The sequence below is a fragment of the Pristiophorus japonicus genome, chromosome 10 (genome assembly GCF_044704955.1).
Source record: "Pristiophorus japonicus isolate sPriJap1 chromosome 10, sPriJap1.hap1, whole genome shotgun sequence".
In the NCBI taxonomy this organism is placed as follows: domain Eukaryota; kingdom Metazoa; phylum Chordata; class Chondrichthyes; family Pristiophoridae; genus Pristiophorus; species Pristiophorus japonicus.
In genome coordinates this window covers 175,937,520-175,961,174 of record NC_091986.1, presented here as the reverse complement: position 1 = coordinate 175,961,174, position 23,655 = coordinate 175,937,520, and the positions used below count along the sequence as shown (strand labels likewise).

The 23,655-nt window shown below is 44.2% G+C and overlaps 1 protein-coding gene across 1 annotated transcript in view; it reads right to left on the bottom strand.

Moving 5' to 3' along the window:
- The window catches only part of nbeaa (neurobeachin a), a 1,211,357-nt gene that overhangs the window by 812,088 nt on the left and 375,614 nt on the right, over positions 1-23,655 (bottom strand). The window contains exons 16-18 of the mRNA XM_070892347.1: positions 21,429-21,526; positions 7,028-7,120; positions 1,496-1,604 (exon numbers count right to left, since the gene is read on the bottom strand). Of these exons, the coding sequence (XP_070748448.1) occupies positions 1,496-1,604; positions 7,028-7,120; positions 21,429-21,526 (300 nt within the window). The remainder of the gene's footprint in view (positions 1-1,495; positions 1,605-7,027; positions 7,121-21,428; positions 21,527-23,655) is intronic.

Below are 23,655 nucleotides of genomic sequence, written 5' to 3'. Positions count from 1 at the left end.
TCGACTCTTCCCACTCCACCCTCAATCCCCAGCCAAGGAAAAGTTAATTTTTTTTGGTTAAAAAGAGTAAGCCATAATGCACAGTGAGGAACAGGTTTGTTTAGAAATTTAGAAGATATAAATCAAAACATAAATGGCAGCACAATTGGTATAAGTAGGGCATCACAAATAGGGACAGGAGTCCATAATTCCTCGATGCTTACCTTTTATAATCTATGGGATGTGAAGGATAACAAATTTTAAAAGTTTTGTTGTGATGTAATAATTCCTCATGTTATTCTATTGTAAATATTCTCATTTCTAGTTACTGAAAACACATATTTCTATTCTGAGAGATAGTTATGTATGCATCTAATATAATGTTACATGAAACATAGGTCCTACGTAACATATATATTGTGCAGACAAAGTACAGGATAGTTTGCATTGCTGTCCATAAATCTGTTTATTTTATTTTCAATCCATTTAAAAAAAATCTTCAATATAAAGACCACCCATTATATCATTTCAAGATTCATTGGCATCACCCTCAGTTCAACCCAGGTGACATGTAAGCACCCGATCATCATTATTCTATGAAATATTTCCTGCAACTGTCGCTTTAATGTTATATGATTGATAGCTCTGACTTCAGAGCTCTTTCAATTGAATAATTACGGGGAATTCTCCTGTCATTTTTAGTTTTTGCAGGAAATCTAAATTCCTTGGATGAACTGAGATCTGCATCATCACTGTACAACATCAGATTTGCAAATCTACCTGACTGTTTCATTCAAAAGTCTTGACACTTATCAGACTCTAAGGACTAGATTCTATAAAAGGGTATTTTAACTTATTATGGATTAATTCTAATATGTTGATTTTCTAAGTGTTTTACTGATTCAATATTTGTTCTATCAGTTGGCTTCTATGTATTAATTAATCTGTAAATGAATTTTGCGAATAGTTTTAGCCTACAAGTATTGGCCTAACAGCAAGCATTTTCTGCCATTCAAGATATACAGGAGGACATAGCAGGCAGCTTATGCTTTTTATTATTCTCGGAATGTGGCCAATACTGCAACAGTCATTGCCCATCCCTAGTTGATGTAGCGATTTAAAAACATTTTTAAATGCCTTTCTGGGCCGCTTCAGAGGACATTAAGAACCAACCACGCGATCTCCAGTGAACAACATACTGCAAATGGGGACTAATCGTCAAAACCTCTGCATTCTAGATCTTTGGAGACATGATCAGCTTATGAAAAACATCTTTTGCTTTGAACACAAGACAAAAATTAGAAAACTGCCGCAACCATAGCAACTTTACCTTTTCAGGATACATTCAGAATGCAGAAATTTGATAAGTATTTTAAAGCAGAGAGTATTTATTGCCGTTACTGCTGCAGGAAAAATACCGCAATAAATTCACCTTTGAATTGCAATGTGCATAACATATACTTCTCACACCAGTTACAGTACTTGTCATGCTATCACTTTTTGTTCAAAGTCTTACCTCGTAAAGTGTGTTGTATGTTGTTACAGTAAGAGTATTGGTGTGAAGCATTAGCCTTTCTCCAAGCAAAGTGAACAGACTGTGCGTGTGCATGATCTCCACCTTCCTTCTGAAAGAGTCACATAATTATACCAGACATGACTGATACCTGTTCATTTTATACAGCAATGGAAAATTTAACTGAATTCATGCTCTCTTCATTTAGGAGTCACTTTTATTGAGTCCATTGTCCAATATTCTCAGCATAAGGCCCATCAGAATACAATGGCTTCTATTTGCAATACTCATCAGTTCAAATTTCTGGCTTTTCTTTCGCCACTTTCACAAGAGAACAAGATAAAAGCGGTATTAAGACTGTGATCCCGTAACACCTCATATAAAGGCCCAATAACTGTACGCAAATGTCACTATCAGTTTTTCAGTGGTGCTGGCTCCTGAAAAATCAGTAATTTAGAATTCAAGAGATTTAATAATATAAATTATATTGCATTTATTCAATATCACAATGTTTCAAAGTATTTTGCACAACAATTTCCTTATTTGAAGTGCAATGACTGCTATATATGTTAATGTATAGCCACGTTGTACCAGCAATATCCCACAATCAGCCATGAGATGAATAACCAGTCAATTGTTTCTGGCTGATGATGGTTGAAGGAGGAATGCTGGCTAGAACCAAATTTTCAGATTGTCTGTGGAATCCAATTCTAACTCACATAAAGCATTTTCCTTCCCCACCCCATTTAGATCAATTGGTTTCACAAACGCATTCCTTGCCACAAAGGCAGACAATGAAAGCAGAGTTTTCATCCTGTTACAAATAGCGAACTTTGTAGCATTATTTCGGTTTTCAAAATAGGTAGTTAAGCTAGAAGCTGTTTTTCCTCAGCAAAATTAACATTGAAGACTAAAGATTGGGTGTCTGTGCAGAAGCCCCAGTAATCTTTCAAACTAAACTAATCAAATTATTGATCTTTGAAGGTCAATGGGCATTTTATCTGTTAGCTCGAGCTCATAGAAACATAGAAAAATAGGTGCAGGAGTAGGCCATTCGGCCCTTCAAGCCTGCATTCAATAAGATCATGGCTGATCATTCCCTCAATACCCCTTTCCTGCTTTCTCTCCATACCCCTTGATCTCATATCAAATTACTGGTTGGTAGCAAAACAAAATGGACTATTTGAAACAGTAATGTGTGCATATTACCAGAGCATGGAATAGAATAATTACATTTCTCCAACCGTTGCTCCATCAAGGGGAATATTTGAAGGAAGATTAAAATCTAGATATTAAAACATCAGCTTATAAGAAGCAAGAGCTGTTATACTCCCAGTTTTGTATGTTAACTTCAAAGTTATGGCTTAACATGAAGGAACTCCTATGGGAAGTATTGAGAGAAAAGCAAAAATCTAACACTTGCTCCCGAGTCACTGGTAATATTACTCTTTGGAAGGACACAAGATGATTCCACATTGCTTCTACCACCCCTCCTTCATGATAAAGAAGCCACAAAATGTGTCCAAGATGGGCTGCTCAAGATCAAGAACTTTTTAGGAATCATGTAGAAATTTGAATCCCATTACTGAATTAAAAAATACTGAAAGATAATTGGATATGGTGACAGAAATTTTTGGAAGATCAGATTCTGGAGCTTAGAGAAGGATTGTATGGAAAATTAAATAACAAGCCTTATGTAAACATGGAGCAAAAGAAATACGAAATATATTTGAATATTTGCTATTGCTGAATTGTCGACTTGTTTGACAGCTTTTTTGTCCAGATAATTTGGGCCAATTCTCTTTTTATCTTGCTGATCATTGTCATTTTCCAGACCAGCACACTTCAACTCTTCATTGTACTTCTCTATTCTTGCATTGATCTTAACTATGGGCTCAATTTTCCCGGGTCATTTGCAGGGGGGGGGGGGGGGGGGGCGGCGGCAGGCGGCAATGTGGAGGGCCCGACTTGGGGCTCTTCAGAGGCTGGTGTGGGGATTGGAGTGGGAGTGGCAATTGATTCTGTCAATGGGCGCGGGGTCTGGGCGTGTTCCCTTTCTGCAGCCGCTAACTCCAACATGCCGTCCCTTATGCGCCCTGACAGTGTCTCAACGACCTGCAACATTCCCTCCCTCATGTTGAGCAAAACTGCCTCAACTACCTGAGACATTCCCTCTCTCATGTTCAGTGATAGTGTTTGCACCATCTCTGACATTCCCTCACTGATGTTCACTGACAGCGCATCACCTACCTGTGACATTCCCTCCCTCATGGTCACTGACATCATTCCCATTTCTCGTGAGATTGCTGTTACTTCTCCCGACAGTCCTGCTACCTCATCACCCACCCCACTTCTCCCGACAGTCCTGCTACCTTATCACCCACTCCACCAAAGGTGTCCAGGAGTGATCACGTAAAGTCAATGCTCTCCGCACTCATTGCCATCATCTGAACCACATCTGTTAGAACCTGCACCTCAGGAGAGCACGGTGTGGCTCGTACCCCACCACTGCCACCTGAAGCCTCGGAAGGTGGAGCCCTGGGTGTGCCTCGCTGCACCATACCACTGGAACCCGCAGCCTTGGAAGGTGGGGCCCTGGGTGTGCCTCGCTGCACCACACCACTGGAACCCACAGCCTTGGAAGGTGGGGCCCTGGGTGTGCCTCGCTGCACTCCACCACTGGGACCCACAGCCTTGGAAGGTGGGGCCCTGGGTGTGCCTCGCTGCACCACACCACTGGAACCGACAGCCTTGGAAGGTGGGGCCCTGGGTGTGCCTTGCTGCACCCCACCACCGGGACCCACAGCCTCGGACGTTAGGAAACCATGGAATGTCCCACCAACACTCAAACAGCTAGTCACGGAAGAGGCTGGCTTCTCAATGGGCGGTACCTGCACCTCCACCAAAGTCAGTAAAACAGTGGGGGCTTCATCCATCTCCAGCCTGTTCCTCTCCCCCTCATCGCCATGCTCATGGTCTGGAGGGTGGGATTGGAAGATGTTCCATTATATAGATGTTCTCCTCTTCAGGCTCGTCCACGTCTGAATCTTCTTCTGCATCGTTAGGGTTGACCTCAAGTTCTGCAAAATATAATAGAACAGACAAATGGTTACCAGCAGAGGAGGGGGCAGGATGGGTGGCATGAGTAGGCTCATACAGCGCAGGCAGCAGGCTGATTTGAAGGACCATGATGAATGAAAGCACACTGTATCAACCGAAGAATAGCTGAGGGAGACATCCCCATGAACTGAAGCATGGCTAGCCCACGCACTACTTAACATTTAGCAAAGCTAGACTGTGGAATTTACAGGACTTACTCTCTCCCTCGAGTGTGGGCCCAGCTTATGCAATGGTGGTTGCTTTTTTCCAGGCAGGACCCTTCAAAGCAGCGACCCTCTCTTCCAAGGGTGTCAGCAGCTGCAGATTTGCCGGGTCTCCTCCTGTTCGAGTTCTTTTCCTTTTGTTATGTGCCACCTTCCTCTGCAAAGATGAAAATGCAACTTTTTAGAGAGCGTGTCTTTCTGCTGGGTGGGTCATATACAGATGGTCACATTTACAATTGCAATTCCATTGAATAAATGAAAATATAACTTACACTAACTACTTGACCAAGGTCCTGCCACTTCTTTTTACACTGGCCTCCAGATCTCGTGGTGGTCACCACTGCGGAGTAATCTTCTGCAACTTGGTTCCAGCGTTTCTTCATTATTTGGGTGGAACTTTTATGTGACCTCTGCTGGAGTCCTGCTCCTGCCATCTGGTCTCAATCACAGTAACTAGTGCCTCGACTTCATCCTGTAAAAAATTCTTGGTCCTTGCATCGCGTTGCATCTTGTATTGCTGCAGAACCGATTTTTCCAATGCTCTCACACAGCCCTCCTTCTCACACAACTGGTTCTTTAAAAATGACTGATTGCCAACCCGGAGCTGTACTGCGCATGCGCGTCCATTGAAATAACGTCACATCACTTTTTTGTCGCGCATGTGCAGAAGGTGCGGCATCGCTTTTTCGGCGCAGGCAGCAGGCTTCATCCCCCGCTGCACAGCGCCAAATTTGAATTATACATCGGGGAAATGTTGGCAAAATATTTCTGGCACATTTCTGGCCTAGAAAAACGGACGTAACTCTGGTAATACGCCAGAAAACGGGCTTGGGTAAAATTGAGCCCTCTGTTGTGGACACTATTTCTCAGATTGTTGCTTTATTCTCATCAGTTATCTGTCCCATTTCATTTCCTCGAGTTAAATCAAGAAATGATTATTTCCCTCGTTCATTAAGGACATACTGATCTGGGAAGCAGTCCTGATTGCATTCTAAAAAAACATTTTCTACTTTGACCACATGCATCACCTTTATTGCACTTTATCTTGAGATAGGGAAAACCACCCAATATTATTTGTCCTATTGTCCTTGCATATCCCTCTGAACTGTCTGAAGATCTCCATCTCTATTTCATCGCTACTGTGGTGACCTGTGATTCACAATAAACATTGTACTATTTCCCTTCCTATCTCTTAACTCCATCCATATGGATTCTGTCTCAACACAACCCTCTAAGGGCATCTGTACATTGGAATGGAATCCTTCACTAACAATGCCATCCCACTCCCTTTTTTCTCTCCCTATCTTTCCAAAAATATTATAACCAGGACTATTAAGTCTTGTCCAATTTTAAGCTACATCTCCATTATCAATATCCATCCGTACCTATAAATGTTTTTAGCTAGCCAATTTTGTATTGAATGCTTTGTGCACTCACATACATACCATTCAATCCTGCCTCCATTTTTGTAACATTAAGCCATATTCTTTTTTCATGTTTTCTAATGTTTTTTTGACATCCCTTGAGCTTTCTACAACAGTGTTTCTATCTCACACAACCTCAGTCAAAAATCTAGGTTGACACTCCAGTGCAGTACTGAGGGAGTGCTGCACTGTCGGAGGTGTCGTCTTTCGGATTAGACGCTAAAAGTTCCCATGGCACTATTTCAAAGAACTGCAGGACAGTTATTCCCCGGTGTCTTGGCCAACATCACTGTTTGTGAAGGCTTGCTGTGTACAAATTGGCTGCCGCGTTTCCTACATTACAGCAGTGACTACACTTCAAAAAGTACTTAATTGGCTGTAAAGCGATTTCGGACGTCCGGTGGTCGTGAAAGGCACTATATGAATGCAGGTCTTTTTTTCCTTCAGTTTATTTCTTTCCATTTCTCTTGATATTTTTACACCTCTTTCATAACTATTACCACCTCAAAACAGCTCACAGGGCATCAAATAAGTAATATTAAAAGACTCCGAGTATTGAACAGCTAAAATTAAACAAATTAAAATAAATTTTAACCCAAAATACAGTACAATAAATAAGTGAAAATTTCCAATACTTTGTCCCATTCACTCCCACTGAAGCTAAACGCCACACTATTATGGATCTCGCACGCCACTACCTTCTCGCAGCTCAAGAATATGGAAAGAGTAGAGTGAATTTACATTAAAGAAATTGAAAATGCAATTAAAACTAATTTGGCTGTACTTACTTGTGACCAAGGTGTTTAAGGAAGTACCCCAGAACTTTTAGCGCTTGGACTCTGATGCTTTCACTTTTAGAAGCCAGTAACTTGTAAATAACCCTGAAGGGGAGATAAAGATATCAAATTAATTGATGTTGCACTGATTCACGAAAATGCTGATTTTCATGAATAATATTTTTTGAAAAAAGTATAATCAGAATAATTTTTCATTTGCAACCTTTTTGCGACATTTAAATTTTTATGTTATCACAGAGCAAGTGGATTAAAAAAAAACTTGAACAAGGCAGATTTTTCTTGTGCTTCTTTTGAAATGCAGCTACCCAATAAAAAACATCTCAATATTTGACTGTTCACTCAGCCCTCTTGATAGTTAGAAAACCAGAAAATTTTAAGAAAATAGATGTATGTAGTCACCCTTCCAGATGCAGAAATCTAACAAAAGAGGGTTGTTTTTGCAGGGAAAGAGATTCTCAACATTTGACAGCTCCAGAAAACTTGTTTGTGTAGTTGATTATTTTACAAAAATATTGCAGATGTGTTTGGAATTGGCAATTTTATACTCATGTGATCAAAAGAAAAAATAATTATTTCATTACAAAGGCAACATTAACACAGGAAATAATTAGTTGGGTTATTTTTCTCAATAAAAGCAGAAAACAAATTTTCTAAAAATGATAACTGTTGAACAAATAGTAAACCTCCTGTTGGAATGAGATAGAGAAGAATATGGCATCGGACTAGAATTTGCATTTCGATTGCCTCCGTCCAAACCATAGCGGCATTCTGGCGGTTGCGTCTTTTGAACCGCCGAAATACCGTTAAAGCGCGCTCCCAAGATTTTTGCTTGTTGATTTTCAGCAGTAGTGGGCCGGAGTCGACAATCTGCTTGCCTTGTAAAGCAGACCCCTAGAAATAAGCATTTTTTTTCTCTCTGCACATACGCGGGCATTCTCCCGCGATTTTGAGGTCAAAGTTGACCCTGCGCAGAGAAGAGTGAGAGAGGGTTGCCGAGTGCTGAAGTGGAGATCGTTGCATGCAGAGAGAGGGGGGTTATTTTACAGGTATTTCTGAATGATTTGGAGCATTATTGTCATTTATAATTCATAATATAACACAATAATAACAAAAAATAAGTAATAATCATTTAAATATAAATATCAGTATAAATGAGATGCAAAAACAAGATATGGGGGTCAAGTTTTGGGCCGCGCCGCCGATATCGACGTCCGTTTCTCGCGTCCAATAGCACATCAAAAACTTACGTAGGAATTCTCGGCCTCCCTGCAGATCCCTCGGAGCTAGGCGCGCAAAGATCAGCGGGGGGCGGAGCAACAGCGTCGCGCCGATTCTGAAAGTGCAGGGGGGCGGGGCTAACTCAGATCCAAGGATATCGTGCCGGCAGCCCATTTGGAGCGTGCGCGTTGGAGCGTGCGCGCACGCGCAGTAGGTTACAAACATTGGCACTCGTCCATTTTTAAAGGAACTTGAAGAAAAGTGCTGATTTGTTTCGTGGAGCTCTGGAAAGGCTTGGGATTGAACCTTGGTGATTTTTTGTGCCTGAAGGAGTGCTTTTAGCAGCACTGATGAAGAAATCACCTGCTGAAATCAGTGAGTGCTGGTTTTTGCTGCTAAACTTCCAGAACAAGTGCGTATAGGTGCATGCCAAATAAGGACTGTGTGTTTTGAAAAATAAGTGTGTCAATTCAATACAGCAATGGAACAACGTCCACCAAGAACAAAGAATTTCTTGCATGAGGAAGTGGAGATATTAGTTAACGTCATTGAGCAGAGATGGCAGGAGCTGGATACCAGCAACAGAGGTCGCATAAAAGTGTCACCCAAAGAAATGAAGAAACGCTGGAACCAAGTTGCAGAAGATTACTGCGCAGTGGTGCATACCATGAGATCTGGAAGTCAGGATAAAAAGAAGTGGCACGACCTTGGTCAAGTAGTTAGTGCAAGTAATATTTTCATTTTTTAATGTAATTGTAATTGTAATGTGATTATTTGTATGTCCCACCCTGCAGAACGACGCACTCTGTAAATAGTTATATTTTAATCTTTGCAGAAGAAATTGGCCCACAACAAAAGGGAAGAAACTCGAACAGGAGGAGGCACGCCCAATCTGCATCCACTGACACCCTTGGAACAGAGGGTAGCTGCTATGATGAGTCATACATGGAGAAAAGTAATTAGTACAGCACAAACTGGGCCCGCACGCGAGGAAGGGGGTAAGTCCTGAAAATGCTTCGTGGCCCTTCAAATCAACCTGCTGCCTGGCCTGCTATGTGTGAGAGCACTCATGCCTCCCATCCTGCCCCCTCCTTTGCTGTTAAACATTTCACTGTTCTGATATATTTTGCAGAACATGATGATGATGATGATGCCAACCCTGAAGATCCAGAATAATAACCAGTAGAACCAGATGCGGACAATCCAGACTGGATGCTGGCAGCGATGACTGAAATGTCTACAGGGGAGACCTTCCAAATTAATGTTTATGAGCCCACATTAAGGGGCATCAGAGTTTCAACACCTTGCATAGGTTCTGGTTCCATCTTCCATAGTTTTGATTCCAATGTTACGGGTCCCAGTGGTGCTGCTGGTGTAATCCAGCAGTTTGCAGCCAGTGCCCCACCGTCTGAGCCTGCGTCTCCCACTCGCATAGGTTCTGGTTGCACCTTCCATGGTTTTAATTCCGACGTTGCGGGTCCCAGTGGTGCTGGTGATATAATGGAGCAGTTTAACCCATTCACCCACCATCCCAGCCCACGGCTCGCACTCTAGTGCTGCCGTTTGGAACACCAAGCGTCCCACCGTCCCTGCCCGCGCCTCCCAGTGCAGTGGTTCCGCGAGGCAGACCCAGACAGAGGAGGAGGAGATTGGAGACATGCTCTCCTGAAATGCAGCGTGCAACAGATGCGGCTCAGGTTGTGGCATTGGGTGTGGATACCAATGAGCTTACCCGATCACTCATCGGTAGCGTCAGTGTAGTGGGTGAAGAGCTGACAGTACTGACGGGAGAAATGGCAGTAATGACACTGGAAATCAGGGAGGGAATGCCTGAGAGAGTGCAATCGACGGCACAGGCCGTCAGGGAGGGCATGCAAGTAACAGCACAGGCCCTCATGGAGACAGCTGCTGCAATAAGGGCACAAAGTCCCGCCAATCAAATGACACCCCCATGAAGAAGGGAACATTCACTGAGATGTGGATGAGAGATGGTTGCATCCTTTCTTTGCTGCTTTTGTTCTTGTTCTTGATGTAGCTTTAGTAGCGTTTTTCAAATTGAAATTGTTTTGTAAGTTTTGTAACTTTACAACTTATAAGTGATCTTAGGGTTTTTAAGTGATCTTACAATATAAACGCTCTCACATTTTGTAACTTATTTAATTTTGCACCAAAAAGTGATCTTAAAGTTTTTAAGTGATCTTCAAGAGCCATGTTAAAAAGTAAAGTTTGATACAACAAATATTTTATTACAGTGGCGTTAACTTTTCAATAAAATATTTTTTCATTAAAACTGAATCATGTTCCATTAACACAACACAACATAGGAACAACTGTTGGGGAGGAGTTAAACTAATATGGCAGGGGGATGGGAACCTATGCAGGGAGAGAGAGGGAAATAGAAGGGGGGGAGGCAGAAGCAAAATATAGAAAGGAGAATAGTAAAAGTGGAGGGCAGAGAAACCCAAGGCAAAAAGCAAAAAGGGCTACATTAAAGCAAGATTCAAAAGGGGCAAAGTGTGTTAAAAAGACAAGCCTGAAGGCTCTGTGCCTCAATGCAAGGAGTATTCTGAATAAAGTGGAGCAATTAACTGCGCAGATAGCAGTTAACGGATACGATGTGATTGGCTTCACGGAGACATGGCTCCAGGGTGACCAAGGCTGGGAACTCAACATCCAAGGGTATTCAGCATTTAGGAAAGATAGACAGAAAGGAAAAGGAGGTGGGGTGGCATTGCTGGTTAAAGAGGAAATCAATGCAATTGTAAGGAAGGACATTAGCCTGGATGATGTGGAATCGGTATGGGTGGAGCTGTGGAATTCCAAAGGGCAGAAAACGTTCGTGGGAGTTGTGTATAGACCACCAAATAGTAGTAGTGAGGTTAGGGACAGCATCAAACAAGAAATAAGGGATGCATGCAATAAAGGTACAGCAGTAATCATGGGTGACTTTAATCTACATATAGATTGGGCTAAACTAACTGATAGCAATGCGGTGAAGGAGGGTTTCCTGGAGTGTATTAGGGATGGTTTTCTACACCAATATGTCGAAGAACCAACCAGGGAGCTGGCCATCCTAGACTGGGTGATGTGTAATGAGAAGGGGCTAATTAGCAATCTTGTTGTGTGAGGCCCTTTGGGGGAAAGTGACCATAATATGGTAGAATTTCTTATTAAGATGGAGAGTGACAAAGTTAATTTGGAAACGAGGGTCCTGAACTTAAGGAAAGGTAACTTCGACGGTATGAGGTGTGAATTGGCTAGAATAGACTGGCAGAGGATACTTAAAGGGTTGACGGTGGATAAGCAATGGCAAACATTTAAAGATCACATGGATGAACTTCAGCAATTGTACATCCCTGTCTGGAGTAAAAATAAAACGGCGAAGGTGGCTCAACCGTGGCTAACAAGGGAAATTAAGGATAGTGTTAAAACCAAGGAAGAGGCATATAAATTGGCTAGAAAAAGCAACAAACCTGAGGACAGGGAGAAATTTAGAATTCAACAGAGGAGGACTAAGGGTTTAATTAAGAAGGGGAAAATAGAGTACGAGAGGAAGCTTGCAGGGAATATAAAAACTGACTGCATGTGAAGAGAAAAAGAGATTAGTAAAGACAAACATAGGTCCCTTGCAGTCGGATTCAGATGAATGTATAATGGGAACAAAGAAATGGCAGACCAATTGAACCAATACGTCGGTTCTGTCTTCACAAAGGAAGATACAAATAACGTTCAGAATGTACTAGGGGACACAGTGGGTCTAGTGAGAATGAGGAACTGAAGGATATCCTTATTAGGCGGGAAATTGATAGGATTAAAGACTGATAAATCCCCGGGTCCTGATAGTCTGCATCCAAGAGTACTTAAGGAAGTGGCCCTAGAAATAGTGGATGCATTGGTGATCATTTTCCAACAATCTATCGACTCGGGATCAGTTCTTATGGACTGGAGGGTAGCTAATGTAACATCACTTTTTAAAAAAGGAGGGAGAGAGAAAGTGGGTAATTATAGACCGGTTAGCCTGACATCAGTAGTGGGGAAAATGTTGGAATCAATCATTAAGGATGAAATAGCAGCACATTTAGAAAGCAGTGACAGGATCGGACTGAGTCAGCATGGATTTAGGAAAGGGAAATCATGCTTGACGAATCTTCTGGAATTTTTTGAGGATGTAACTAGTAAAGTGGACAAGGGAGAACCAGTGGATGTGGTATATTTGGACTTTCAAAAGGCTTTTGACAAGGTCCCGCACAAGAGATTGGTGTTCAAAATCAAAGCGCATGGTATTGGGGGTAATGTACTGACGTGGATAGAGAACTGATTGGCAGATAGGAAGCAGGGAGTCGGGATAAAAGGGTCCTTTGCAGAATGGCAGGCAGTTACTAGTGGGGTGCCGCAGAACTCAATGCTGGGACCCCAGCTCTTTACAAGATACATCAATGATTTGGATCAAGGAATAGAGTGTAATATCTCCAAGTTTGCGGATGACACTAAACTGGGTGGCGGTGTGAGCTGTGAGGAGGACGCTAAGAGGCTGCAGGGTGACTTGGACAGATTAGGTGAGTGGGCAAATACATGGCAGATGCAGTACAATGTGGATAAATGTGAGGTTATGCATTTTGGGGGCAAAAACACGAAGGCAGAATATTATCTGAATGGCGGCAGGCTAGGAAAAGGGGAGGTGCAACGAGAGCTGGGTGTCATGGTTCATCAGTCACTGAAAGTGGGCACGCAGGTACAGCAGGTGGTAAAGAAGGCAAATGGTATGTTGGCCTTCATAGCTAGGGGATTTGAATATAGGAGCAGGGAGGTCTTACTGCAGTTGTACAGGGCCTTAAGTGAGGCCTCACCTGGAATAGTGTGTTCAGTTTTGGTCTCCTAGTCTGAGGAAGAACGTTCTTGCTATTGAGGGAGTGCAGCAAAGGTTCTAGGGATGGCTGGGCTGTCATATGAGGAGAGACTGGATCAACTTGGCCTTTATTCACTGGCGTTTAGAAGGATGAGAGGGGATCTCAGAAACATAAGATTCTGACGGGACTGGACAGGTTAGATGCGGGAAGAATGCTCTCGATGTTGGGCAAGTCCAGAACCAGAGGACATAGTCTTATGATAAGGGGTAGGCCAATTAGGACTGAGATGAGGAGAAACTTCTTCACTCAGAGTTGTTGACCTGTGGAATTCCCTGCCGCAGAGAGTTGTTGATGCCAGTTCATTGGATATATTCAAGAGGAAGTTAGATATGACCTTACGGTTAAGGGGATCAAGGGGTATGGAGAGAAAGCAGGAAAGGGGTACTGAAGGAATGATCAGCCATTATCTTATTGAATGGCTTGGGAAGGCTCGAAGGGCCGAATGGCCTGCTCCTGCACCTATTTTCGATGTTTCTATGTAACTCCAAAAAATGAACATGTCCATGCGCAACAGTTGTCGCAGAGCCCTCAGGCATAAGTAGCTGAAGCGTTCACGGATGAGCTGCTGGCATAGGGCTCGGGCAATCGTTAAAGGAGCACGATGGACGGCCCTCCTCCGACATTGTGCTCTGGCATCAGGAACTTGCATGCTTTCCTGATCGTCGTCATCATCCTCACCCTGCTGTTCCAAATTACTATCATCAGGCATTGGCCCCTCATGTGGGACTTCTGGTTTCACTACCAGCTCCTGCTGACTCATGATGGCTAAGTTATGCAGCATGTAGCACACAACAGTGAAGTGACCGACAATCTGAGGAGAGTATTGCAAGTGGCCTCCAGAATGGTCCAGGAATCGGAAACGCTGTTTCTAGATGCCAATGGTCCTCTCAATGATGCTGCACGTTGCAACGTGCTCCATATTATATTGACGGTCAGCTTCCGTCCGTGTCACATGTAGGGGCGTCATGAGTCAGGTGGCCAGGCCGTATTCTTTGTCTCCCAGTAGCCAGCTCTGCCCTTCTGGCTGTTGCTCAAACATGTCAGATATAACGCTGTCGCGTAGGATGAACGCATCATGAGTGCTGCCAGGATATCTCGCATCGACTGACATGATGCGCTGCTTATCGTCACATACGAGCTGCACATTAATGGAGTGGAAACCTTTTCTATTCCTGTTCTGCTCAGAATCCTCCACAGGTGCTCGCAAGGCAATGTGGGTACAATCAATGTAGCCCTGTACCTTTGGGAAGCCAGAAATCCTGAAGAAGCCCACAGCCCTGTCATGGATCGCGCTTGTGTGGTCATTGGGAACTTGATTAAGTCATTCCTCGGCGCATGCAGTGCAGCCATGACCTGGGAAACGCAGGCATGTATTGCACATTGAGAGATGGCGCACACATCTCCAGTTGTAGCCTGAAACGATCCCGAGGCATAGAAGGCAAGTGCAGCTGTTACCTTCACTTCAACAGACAATGCAGTCGCCGTTCTGCTTCTGGGCTGCAAATCTGCTCTCAGCATATCACAGATCTCAACGACAACTTCTCTGCGGAAACACAGCCTTTTGACACAATCAGCCTCGCTCATGTCCAGGTACGAGCGCCTGGCTCGATATTGCTGACGTGGGTCAGGTCTCCTGCCCATCAGCTTATGGCCTATGACGTTCCTGGTGCGGTGAGCTCTAATCAATTCTCTCCTATGCAGTGAATTGCTGCCGAACTATTGCATAATCCGTGATGTTGATAATGCAGTACCCATACTTGAATTACAAATGTAACTTTTAAACTGGCTGGCTGGCTCTCCCTCTCGGTGGTTTGCACGTCTACCTTGTCTCCTGGTCAAACGGCCTGCAGCCTATAAAAATAAATTCTCAGCTGTGGAGGCTGCTGTGTTGCCTCTGTGTGGCCCCAACCATGTCCCTCCCCTTTCTCCTGGCCGAATGGCCTCAGCCTCCTCCGCAAGTCGAAGGCTGCTTGCTGCCTCTTCACCTGCCGTCGCGCCAGTGAAGCTGCCCCTGTCTCCTGGCCGAATGGCCTCAGCCTGCTTTGCAGCTCAAAGGCTGCTTCCTGCCTCTTCGGCTGTCATCAAGCCACTAACGCCGCCCGTCTCCTGGCCGAATTGCCTCAGCTTCCTCCACAGATCGAAGGCTGCTTGCTGCCTCTTCGCCTGCCATTTTGCCACTGACGCCGCCCGTCTCCTACATGAAAGGCCTGCCTGAAGCATTGCAGCTCGAAGGCAGCTTGCTGCCGTTGTTGGGCTGCCGTCGGTGGACTGACGCTGTCCCTGTCTCCTGCATGAAAGGCCTGCTTGAAGGCTGCTGCTGCTTCACACAGGTAGGAATATTCAATATTTTTTTATTTGCTTTATTTATAATTTTTTATTCAGGACGGCTCTTTATTTGTATAAGTGAGACTGTTGAATGCTTGTAAAATTTAATTACGTCCCCCTCCCCCCCTCACAATCCCTATGCCTGATTTGTAGAACAAAATCGAAAGGTGATGTCACAGCCAAGGGGGTAAGTGATTGGCTGGTGATTGGTAAGTAGTTTTTCTTTTTCTTTTCTATATCAGTAAGTAACCTTTTAGCCTTGTTGTTGCCAAATTAAGTTTATCTAGGGGTTAAGTCATGGCAGGACAGCTCGGACACGTATTATGCTTCTCCTGTATTATGTTGGAAGTCAGGGACGCTCCCGGTGTGCGAGAAGTGTATCCGGCTGCAGCTCCTGATGGACTGCATTGCGGCACTGGAGCTGTGGGTAGATTCACACTGGAGCATGCACGATGCTGAGAATTACGTGAATAGCACGTTTAATGAGTTGGTCCTCCTGCAGGAAAAGAGTCCACAGCCAGATAGGGAATGGATGACCAACAAGAAGAGCAGTGCAAGGAAGGTAGTGCAGGGGTCCCCTGCGGTCATCCCCCTGCAAAACAGATACACTGCTTTGAGTACTGTTGAGGGGGATGACTCACCAGGGGAGGCAGCAGCAGCCAAGTTCATGGCACCGTGGGTGGCTCTGCTGCACAGGAGGGCAGGAAAAAAGAGTGGGAGAGCTATAGTGATAGGGGATTCAATTGTAAGGGGAATAGATAGACGTTTCTGCGGCCGCAACCGAGACTCCAGGATGGTATCTTGCCTCCCTGGTGCAAGGGTCAAGGATGTCTCGGAGCGGGTGCAGGACATTCTGAAAAGGGAGGGTGGACAGCCAGTTGTTGTGGTGCATATAGGTAAAAAAAGTGATGAGGTCCTACAAGACGAATTTAGGGAGCTAGGAGCTAAATTAAAAGGTAGGACCTCAAAAGTAGTAATCTCAGGATTGCTACCAGTGCCACGTGCTATTCAGAGTAGGAATTGCAGGATAGTTCAGATGAATACGTGGCTTGAGGAGTGGTGCAGCAGGGAGGGATTCAAATTCCTGGGACATTGGAACCGGTTCTGGGGGAGGTGGGACCAGTACAAACCGGACGGTCTGCACCTGGGCAGGACCGGAACCAATGTCCGAGGGGGAGTGTTTGCTAGTGCTGTTGAGGAGGAGTTAAACTACTACGGCAGGGGGATGGGAACCTATGCCGGGAGCCAGAGGGAAGTAGAATGGGGGCAGAAGCAAAATATCGAAAGAAAAGTAAAAGTGGAGGGCAGAGAAAGCTAAGGCAAAAAGCAAAAAGGGCCACATTACAGCAAAATTCTAAAGGGGCAAAGCTGAAGGCTCTGTGCCTCAATGCAAGGAGTATTCGGAATAAGGTGGACGAATTAACTGCGCAGATAGCAGTTAACGGGTATGATGTAATTGGCATCACGGAGACATGGCTCCAGGGCGACCAAGGCTGGGAACTCAACATCCAGAGGTATTCAACATTTAGGAAGGATAGACAGAAAGGAAAAGGAGGTGGGGTGGCATTGCTGGTTAAAGAGGAAATTAATGTAATAGTAAGAAAGGACATTAGCTTGGATGATGTGGAATCGGTATGGGTGGAGCTGCGGAATACCAAGGAGCAGAAAATGCGAGTGGGAGTTGTGTACAGACCACCAAACAGTAGTAGTAAGGTTGGGGACAGCATCAAACAAGAAATAAGGAATGCATGCAATAAAGGTACAGCAGTCATCATGGGTGACTTTAATCTACATATTGATTGGGCTAACCAAACTGGTAGCAATGCGGTGGAGGAGGATTTCCTGGAGTGTATTAGGGATGGTTTTCTAGACCAATATGTCAAGGAACCAACCAGGGAGCTAGCCATCCTAGACTGGGTGATGTGTAATGAGAAAGGACTAATTAGCAATCTTGTTGTGCGAGACCCCTTGGGGAAGAGTGACCATAACATGGTAGAATTCTTCATTGGTCCTGAACTTAAGGAAAGGTAACTTCGATGGGTTGAGGCGTGAATTGGCTCGAGTAGACTGGCGAATGATACTTAAAGGGTTGACAGTGGATCGGCAATGCAAACATTTAAAGGTCACATGGATGAACTTCAACAATTGTACATCCCTGTCTGGAGTAAAAATAAAATGGGGAAGGTGGCTCAACCGTAGCTAACAAGGGAAATTAAGGATACTGTTAAATCCAAGGAAGAGGCATATAAATTGTCCAGAAAAAGCAGCAAACCTGAGGACTCGGAGTAATTTAGAATTCAGCAGAGGAGGACAGAGGATTTAATTAAGAGGGGGAAAATAGAGTATGAGAAGAAGCTTGCCGGGAACATAAAAACTGACTGCAAAAGCTTCAATAGCTATGTGAAGAGAAAAATATTAGTGAAGACAAACGTAGGTCCCTTGCAGTAAGATTGAGGCGAATTTATAATGGGGAACAAAGAAATGCCAGACCAATTGAACAAATACTTTGGTTCTGTCTTCACAAAGGAAGACGCAAATAACCTTCCAAAAGTACTAGGGGACCGAGGGTCTAGTGAGAAGGAGGAACTGAAGGATATCCTTATTAGGCGGGAAATTGTGTTAGGGAAAGTGATGGGATTGAAGTCTGATAAATCACCGGGGCCTGATAGAGTACTTAAGGAAGTGGCCCTAGAAATAGTGAATGCATTGGTGATCATTTTCCAACAGTCTATCGACTCGGGATCAGTTCTTATGGACTGGAGGGTAGCTAATGTAACACCACTTTTTAAAAAGGGTGGGAGAGAGAAAGCCGGTAATTATAGACCGGTTATAGCCTGGCATCAGTGGTGGGGAAAATGTTGGAATCAATTATTAAGGATGAAATAGCAGCGCATTTGGAAATCAGTGACAGGATCGGTCCAAGTCAGCATGGATTTATGAAGGGGAAATCATGCTTGACAAATCATCTGGAATTTTTTGAGGATGTAACTAGTAGGGTGGAAAAGGGAGAACCAGTGGATGTGGTGTATTTGGACTTACAAAAGGCTTTTGACAAGGTCCCACACAAGAGATTGGTGTGCAAAATCAAAGCACATGGTATTGGGGGTAATATACTGAAGTGGATAGAGAACTGGTTGGCAGACAGGAAGCAGAGAGTCGGGATAAACAGGTCCTTTTCAGAATGGCAGGCAGTGACTAGTGGGGTACCGCAGGGCTCAGTGCTGGGACCCCAGCTCTTTACAATATACATCAATCATTTGGATGGAGGAATTGAGTGTAATATCTCCAAGTTTGCTGATGACACTAAACTGGGTGGCGGTGAGAGCTGTGAGGGGGGCGCTAAGAGGCTGCAGGGTGACTTGGACAGGTTAGGTGAGTGGGCAAAAGCATGGCAGATGCTGTAATATGGATAAATGTGAGGTTATCTACTTTGGGGGAAAAAACGCGAAGACAGAATATTATCTGAATGGCGGCAGATTAGGAAAAGGGGAGGTGCAACGAGATATGGGTGTCATGATTCATCAGTCATTGAAAGTTGGCATACAGGTGCAGCAGGCGGTGAAGGCGGCAAATGGTATGTTGGCCTTCATAGCTAGGGGAGTATAGGAACAGGGAGGTCTTACTGCAGTTGTACAGGGCCTTGGTGAGGCCTCACCTGGAATATTGTGTTCAATTTTGGTCTCCTAATCTAAGGAAGGACGTTCTTGCTATTGAGGGAGTGCAGCGAAGTTTCAGCAGACTGATTCCCGGGATGGCCGGACTGACATATGAGGAGAGACTGGATCAACTGGGCCTTTGTACATTGGAGTTTAGAAGGATGAGAGGGGATCTCATAGAAACATACAAAATTCTGACGGGACGGGACAGGTTAGATGCTGGTAGATTGTTCCTGATGTTGGGGAAGTCCAGAACCAGGGGACACAGTCTTTGGATAAGGGGTCGGCCATTTAGGACTGAGATGAGGAGAAACTTCTTCACTCAGAGAGTTGTTAACCTGTGGAATTCCCTGCCGCAGAGAGTTGTTGATGCCAGTTCATTGGATATATTCAAGAGCGAGTTAGATATGGGCCTTATGGCTAAAGGGATCAAGGGGTATGGAGAAAAAGCAAGAAAGGGGTACTGAGGGAATGATCAGCCATGATCTTATCGAATGGTGGTGCAGGCTCGAAGGGCCGAATGGCCTACTCCTGCATCTATTTTCTATGTTTCTATGTAACTTACGCCAGGTTTCTAAAGTGTAGGCAAGGTTTTTCTGAGCGTAGAAAAATCTACACTTACTCCATTTTAAGTTAGTTTGGAGCAAGTTTTTACTGCCTAAACTTGCAAAACAGGCATAAGTGGCCGGACACGCCCCCTTTTGAAAAAGAAAATCTGTTCCAAAATGAAACTGTTCTAACTGACTAGAACTGAAGCAAACTAAATGCCGAGAATTGCAATTTCTAAGATACTCCATTCTAAACTAGTTGCTCCAAAAAAATAGGAGCAAATCAGGGCCGAAACTTGACCCCGTGGAATGGAGAGGGAGGTTGGTGGGAGAAGGAAGGCCGTGCGTTTCTGTGAAGAAGCCCAGGAATCATTGGTGCACGAAGCGGAGGCTCGCTGGGAACAATTGATATGAGGTGGCGAGGAAACCTGCACCAAACGTGTACCAGAGGATATGGCGAAACATCGCTGAGGCGGTGTCATCCGTCGGCCCGTGATGCGGGGAGCGAACCAGTGCTGCAAACGTTGGAATGACATCGTTGGGACGGCGACAGTAAAGTAGGTAATAACTTTTATCATGCGCTGACTAATTACTCTTTAGTGCCACATTTTATTGTGTTGTAAAGCTTGGTGTCATTTTTTATTTCCCATCATCGATCTCATTGTGTTAGTCTTCCGTATTTTTATGTGTTCGTCATGCAACACTTGCATCCTAACGGAACTTAAATGGTGCACTCGATGGGGATGGTTAATTGGGGATGTCTACCTGTATATGTATGTGTGTGTTCCTTAATAGTAGCTGTGAAATTAGTTTACTCATTTTTTGTCACCTTTGCAAAAAAAATTAGCCAGCAATAGGGCGGAGCTCCGTAAAATGGGCAGAGGTCCGCTGCAGACTGTTGAATTAACGGATTTCGATGAATGCACTGTAGCCCTGATGGGAGCGTATGATCGCACCGCCATGTGTGTTGGTGCTGAACCGGTTACCGCGGAGGGTAAGTCTGCATAATCCCTGGACTGTACTGCGGTCATGTAATTCAATGTTATGTCAATATAATGTAGAATGTAATGTAATGCTGGGAGCACGAAATGTTGTTAGATCTGACATGAATTTTTGGTTGATCACACTCTGTATCTTGGAAAGCAACATACTGTTTGGGACTCAAGTCTTGTTATGTCATGTAGTTTCTGTCTACTCTGCTTCTGATAGTTTCATGTAATGATTCTCGGTAATATATGTTTGCTCTCCACATAAGCCTGCGCAAAGTGAATTACTCTCATGTTACCTCTGACCCCTCCCCTGTCGCCAACCATTAATGTTATGGTTTTACAGTTGCACAGGAGGAGCCGCCTGCCCCTCCCAGAGAGGAGTCATTGGAGGAAATGAGGATTTGCATTTTTTGTTAAAACGGCCTGTAACTGGGCAGTAATCCGGCGGCCAGAATGGAAATTCTAGCCCAGAGTCTACAGGACAGAAACATTTGGCTCAATTGATCTATCCAGACATTTATGCTCCACACAAACCTACTCCCACCCCTAGCTAACCTTAACAGCATATCCTTCTATTCCTTTCCCCCCTCATATGCTTATCTAGCTTCCCCTTAAATGCATCTTTGCTATTTGCCTCAACTAGTCCTTGTGGTAGCACGTTCCACGTTCTTACCACTCTTTGGATAAAGAAGTTTTTCCTGAATTCCCCATTGGATTTATTAGTAACTATCTTATAATTATGTCCTCACCGTATTCCATTTCGCTGATCAAAAGCAGGTATCATGGATGCAGGGTGTTCTGACATCAGTGCAACCAGCAGTTGCAGAACATCATGAATGTTTTCATCCTGTTTTCAAGGTATAGAAAGCCAGTTAGCAAACCAGACAAAATAAAACTCTCTTCAATTCACATTAGCTCCTTATATTTATGAACACATCTTGCACAATAGAACAGTATTGATTGATGGCCAGCAGTTTGAGTTGTATGCCACAACGATGAAACAGTTCTAACCTATTCAATTGAATATTTAAAGCCATACATACCAGTTTTAAATTGGTACAATTAGAATTAGAAAGAAAGACTTACATTTATATGGTGCCTTTCATGACCACACGGATGTCTCAAAGCGCTTTACAGCCAATGAAGTACTTTTGGAGTGTAGTCACTGTTGTAATGCAGGAATACTGCAGCCAATTTTGCACACAGCAAACTCCCACAAACAACAATGTGATAATGACCAGATAATCTGTTTTTTTGTTACCTCAAATTTTTTTATCTCATAATACTCCTGTGAAGCGCTTTGAGATGTTTCACTGCATTAAAGGCGCTATATCAGTAGAAGTTGTTGTTGTTGAGGTATAACTATTGGCGAGGACACCAGGGATAACTCCCTTGCTCTTCTTCGAAATTGTGCCGTGGTATAATTTATGTCCACCTGAGAGAGCAGACAGGACCTTGGTTTAATGTCTCATCCAAAAGACAGACATGATCTGCACAGAGCGGCATTAAACGGAGAGCACTTAAACACAGTATTTTATTTGGGAATTTGGAAAGACTGGAGAAGAGGGGGAAGGAGTTGCTGCTTAGTGCCTCCACTATTTGTAATATTTTTTGTTACAAGTAGATATTTAATTTCATGACCCATAACTTAATCGAGATCCATTAATGAGTCAAGAAACTAAACTGTACACTAAGTTACTTCAATGCAAATGTAATTACATTTAATTAAATAGAACAAGGTCAGCTTGGGATGACAGTGCAGGTGGTGTGCCGTAACTGCAGCATGTGGGAGTCTGTGGAGAGTATTGTGATCCCGGACAACCATGTTTGCAGTAAGTGCCTGCATCTTGAGGAACTTCAGCTCAGAGTTTTTCAGCTGGAGTCTGAGGTGCAAACATTGCAAAGCATCAGGGAGTGGGAGCGTTACCTGGACACTTTGATCCAGGAGGCATTCACACCCCTTAGGTCAGGTAGTGGTACAGGTCTGGCTAGTGTTCAGGGACAGGAGGGTGTGACTGCAACTCAGGCAGGTAAGGGAACCCTAGGTGCAGTGCTGGAGGAGCCTCAGCATTTGTCCATATCCTACAGATATGAGGTTCTTGCTGCCTGTGTGGATGAGGGAAAAGCCTGCAGGATGGATGAGCAAGCTGACCATGGTGCATGAGGCCATTCAAGTTCGGGAATGAAAGGGAATGTAGTTGTGGTAGGGAACAGTATAATCAGAGGGATAAAGGGGAACCAGTGGATATGGTGCATTTGGACTTCCAAAAGGCATATGACAAGGTGCCACATAAAAGGTTACTGCACAAGGTAAAAGTTCATGCGGTTGGGGGTAATATATTAGCATGGATAGAGGATTGGCTAACTAACTGCAGGAGGCCATTCAAGTGGGGGGAGTGAAAGGGAATGTAGTTGCGATCGGAGATCGTATAGTCAGATCGAGAGATACTGTTCTCTGTAGCTGCAACCAGGAGTTTCAACGGTTGTGTTGCCTGCCCGGGGCATGGTTAAAGAAGAACTTGGAGTGGGTTGGGGAGGATCCAGTTGTCGTGGTCCACATACAAACCAACGACAAAGATAGAATTAGGAATGAAGTTCTGCTGTGAGAGGTTGAGAAATTGGGGTCCAAATTAAAAAGCAAAACCTCAAAAGGTAATAATCTCTGGATTGTTACCTGAGCCACGTGCCAATTGGCATAGGGACAAGCAGATTAGGTTAAATGTGTGGCTCAAAGACTGGTGTGGGAGGCAGGGTTTTGTTTTGTGGGTTACCAGTACTAGAGAGAAAGGGCGCTGTTCAGTTGGGATGTGCTCCACTTCAATCGGGCTGGAATCAGTGTCCTGGCGAACCGAATAACTAGGGCAGTAGACAGGGCTTTAAAATAAGAAGAATTACGAACACGAGTAGGCCATCTCAGCCACTAGAGCCTGCTCCGCCATTTAACAAGATCATGGCCGATCTAGCCGTGGACTCAGC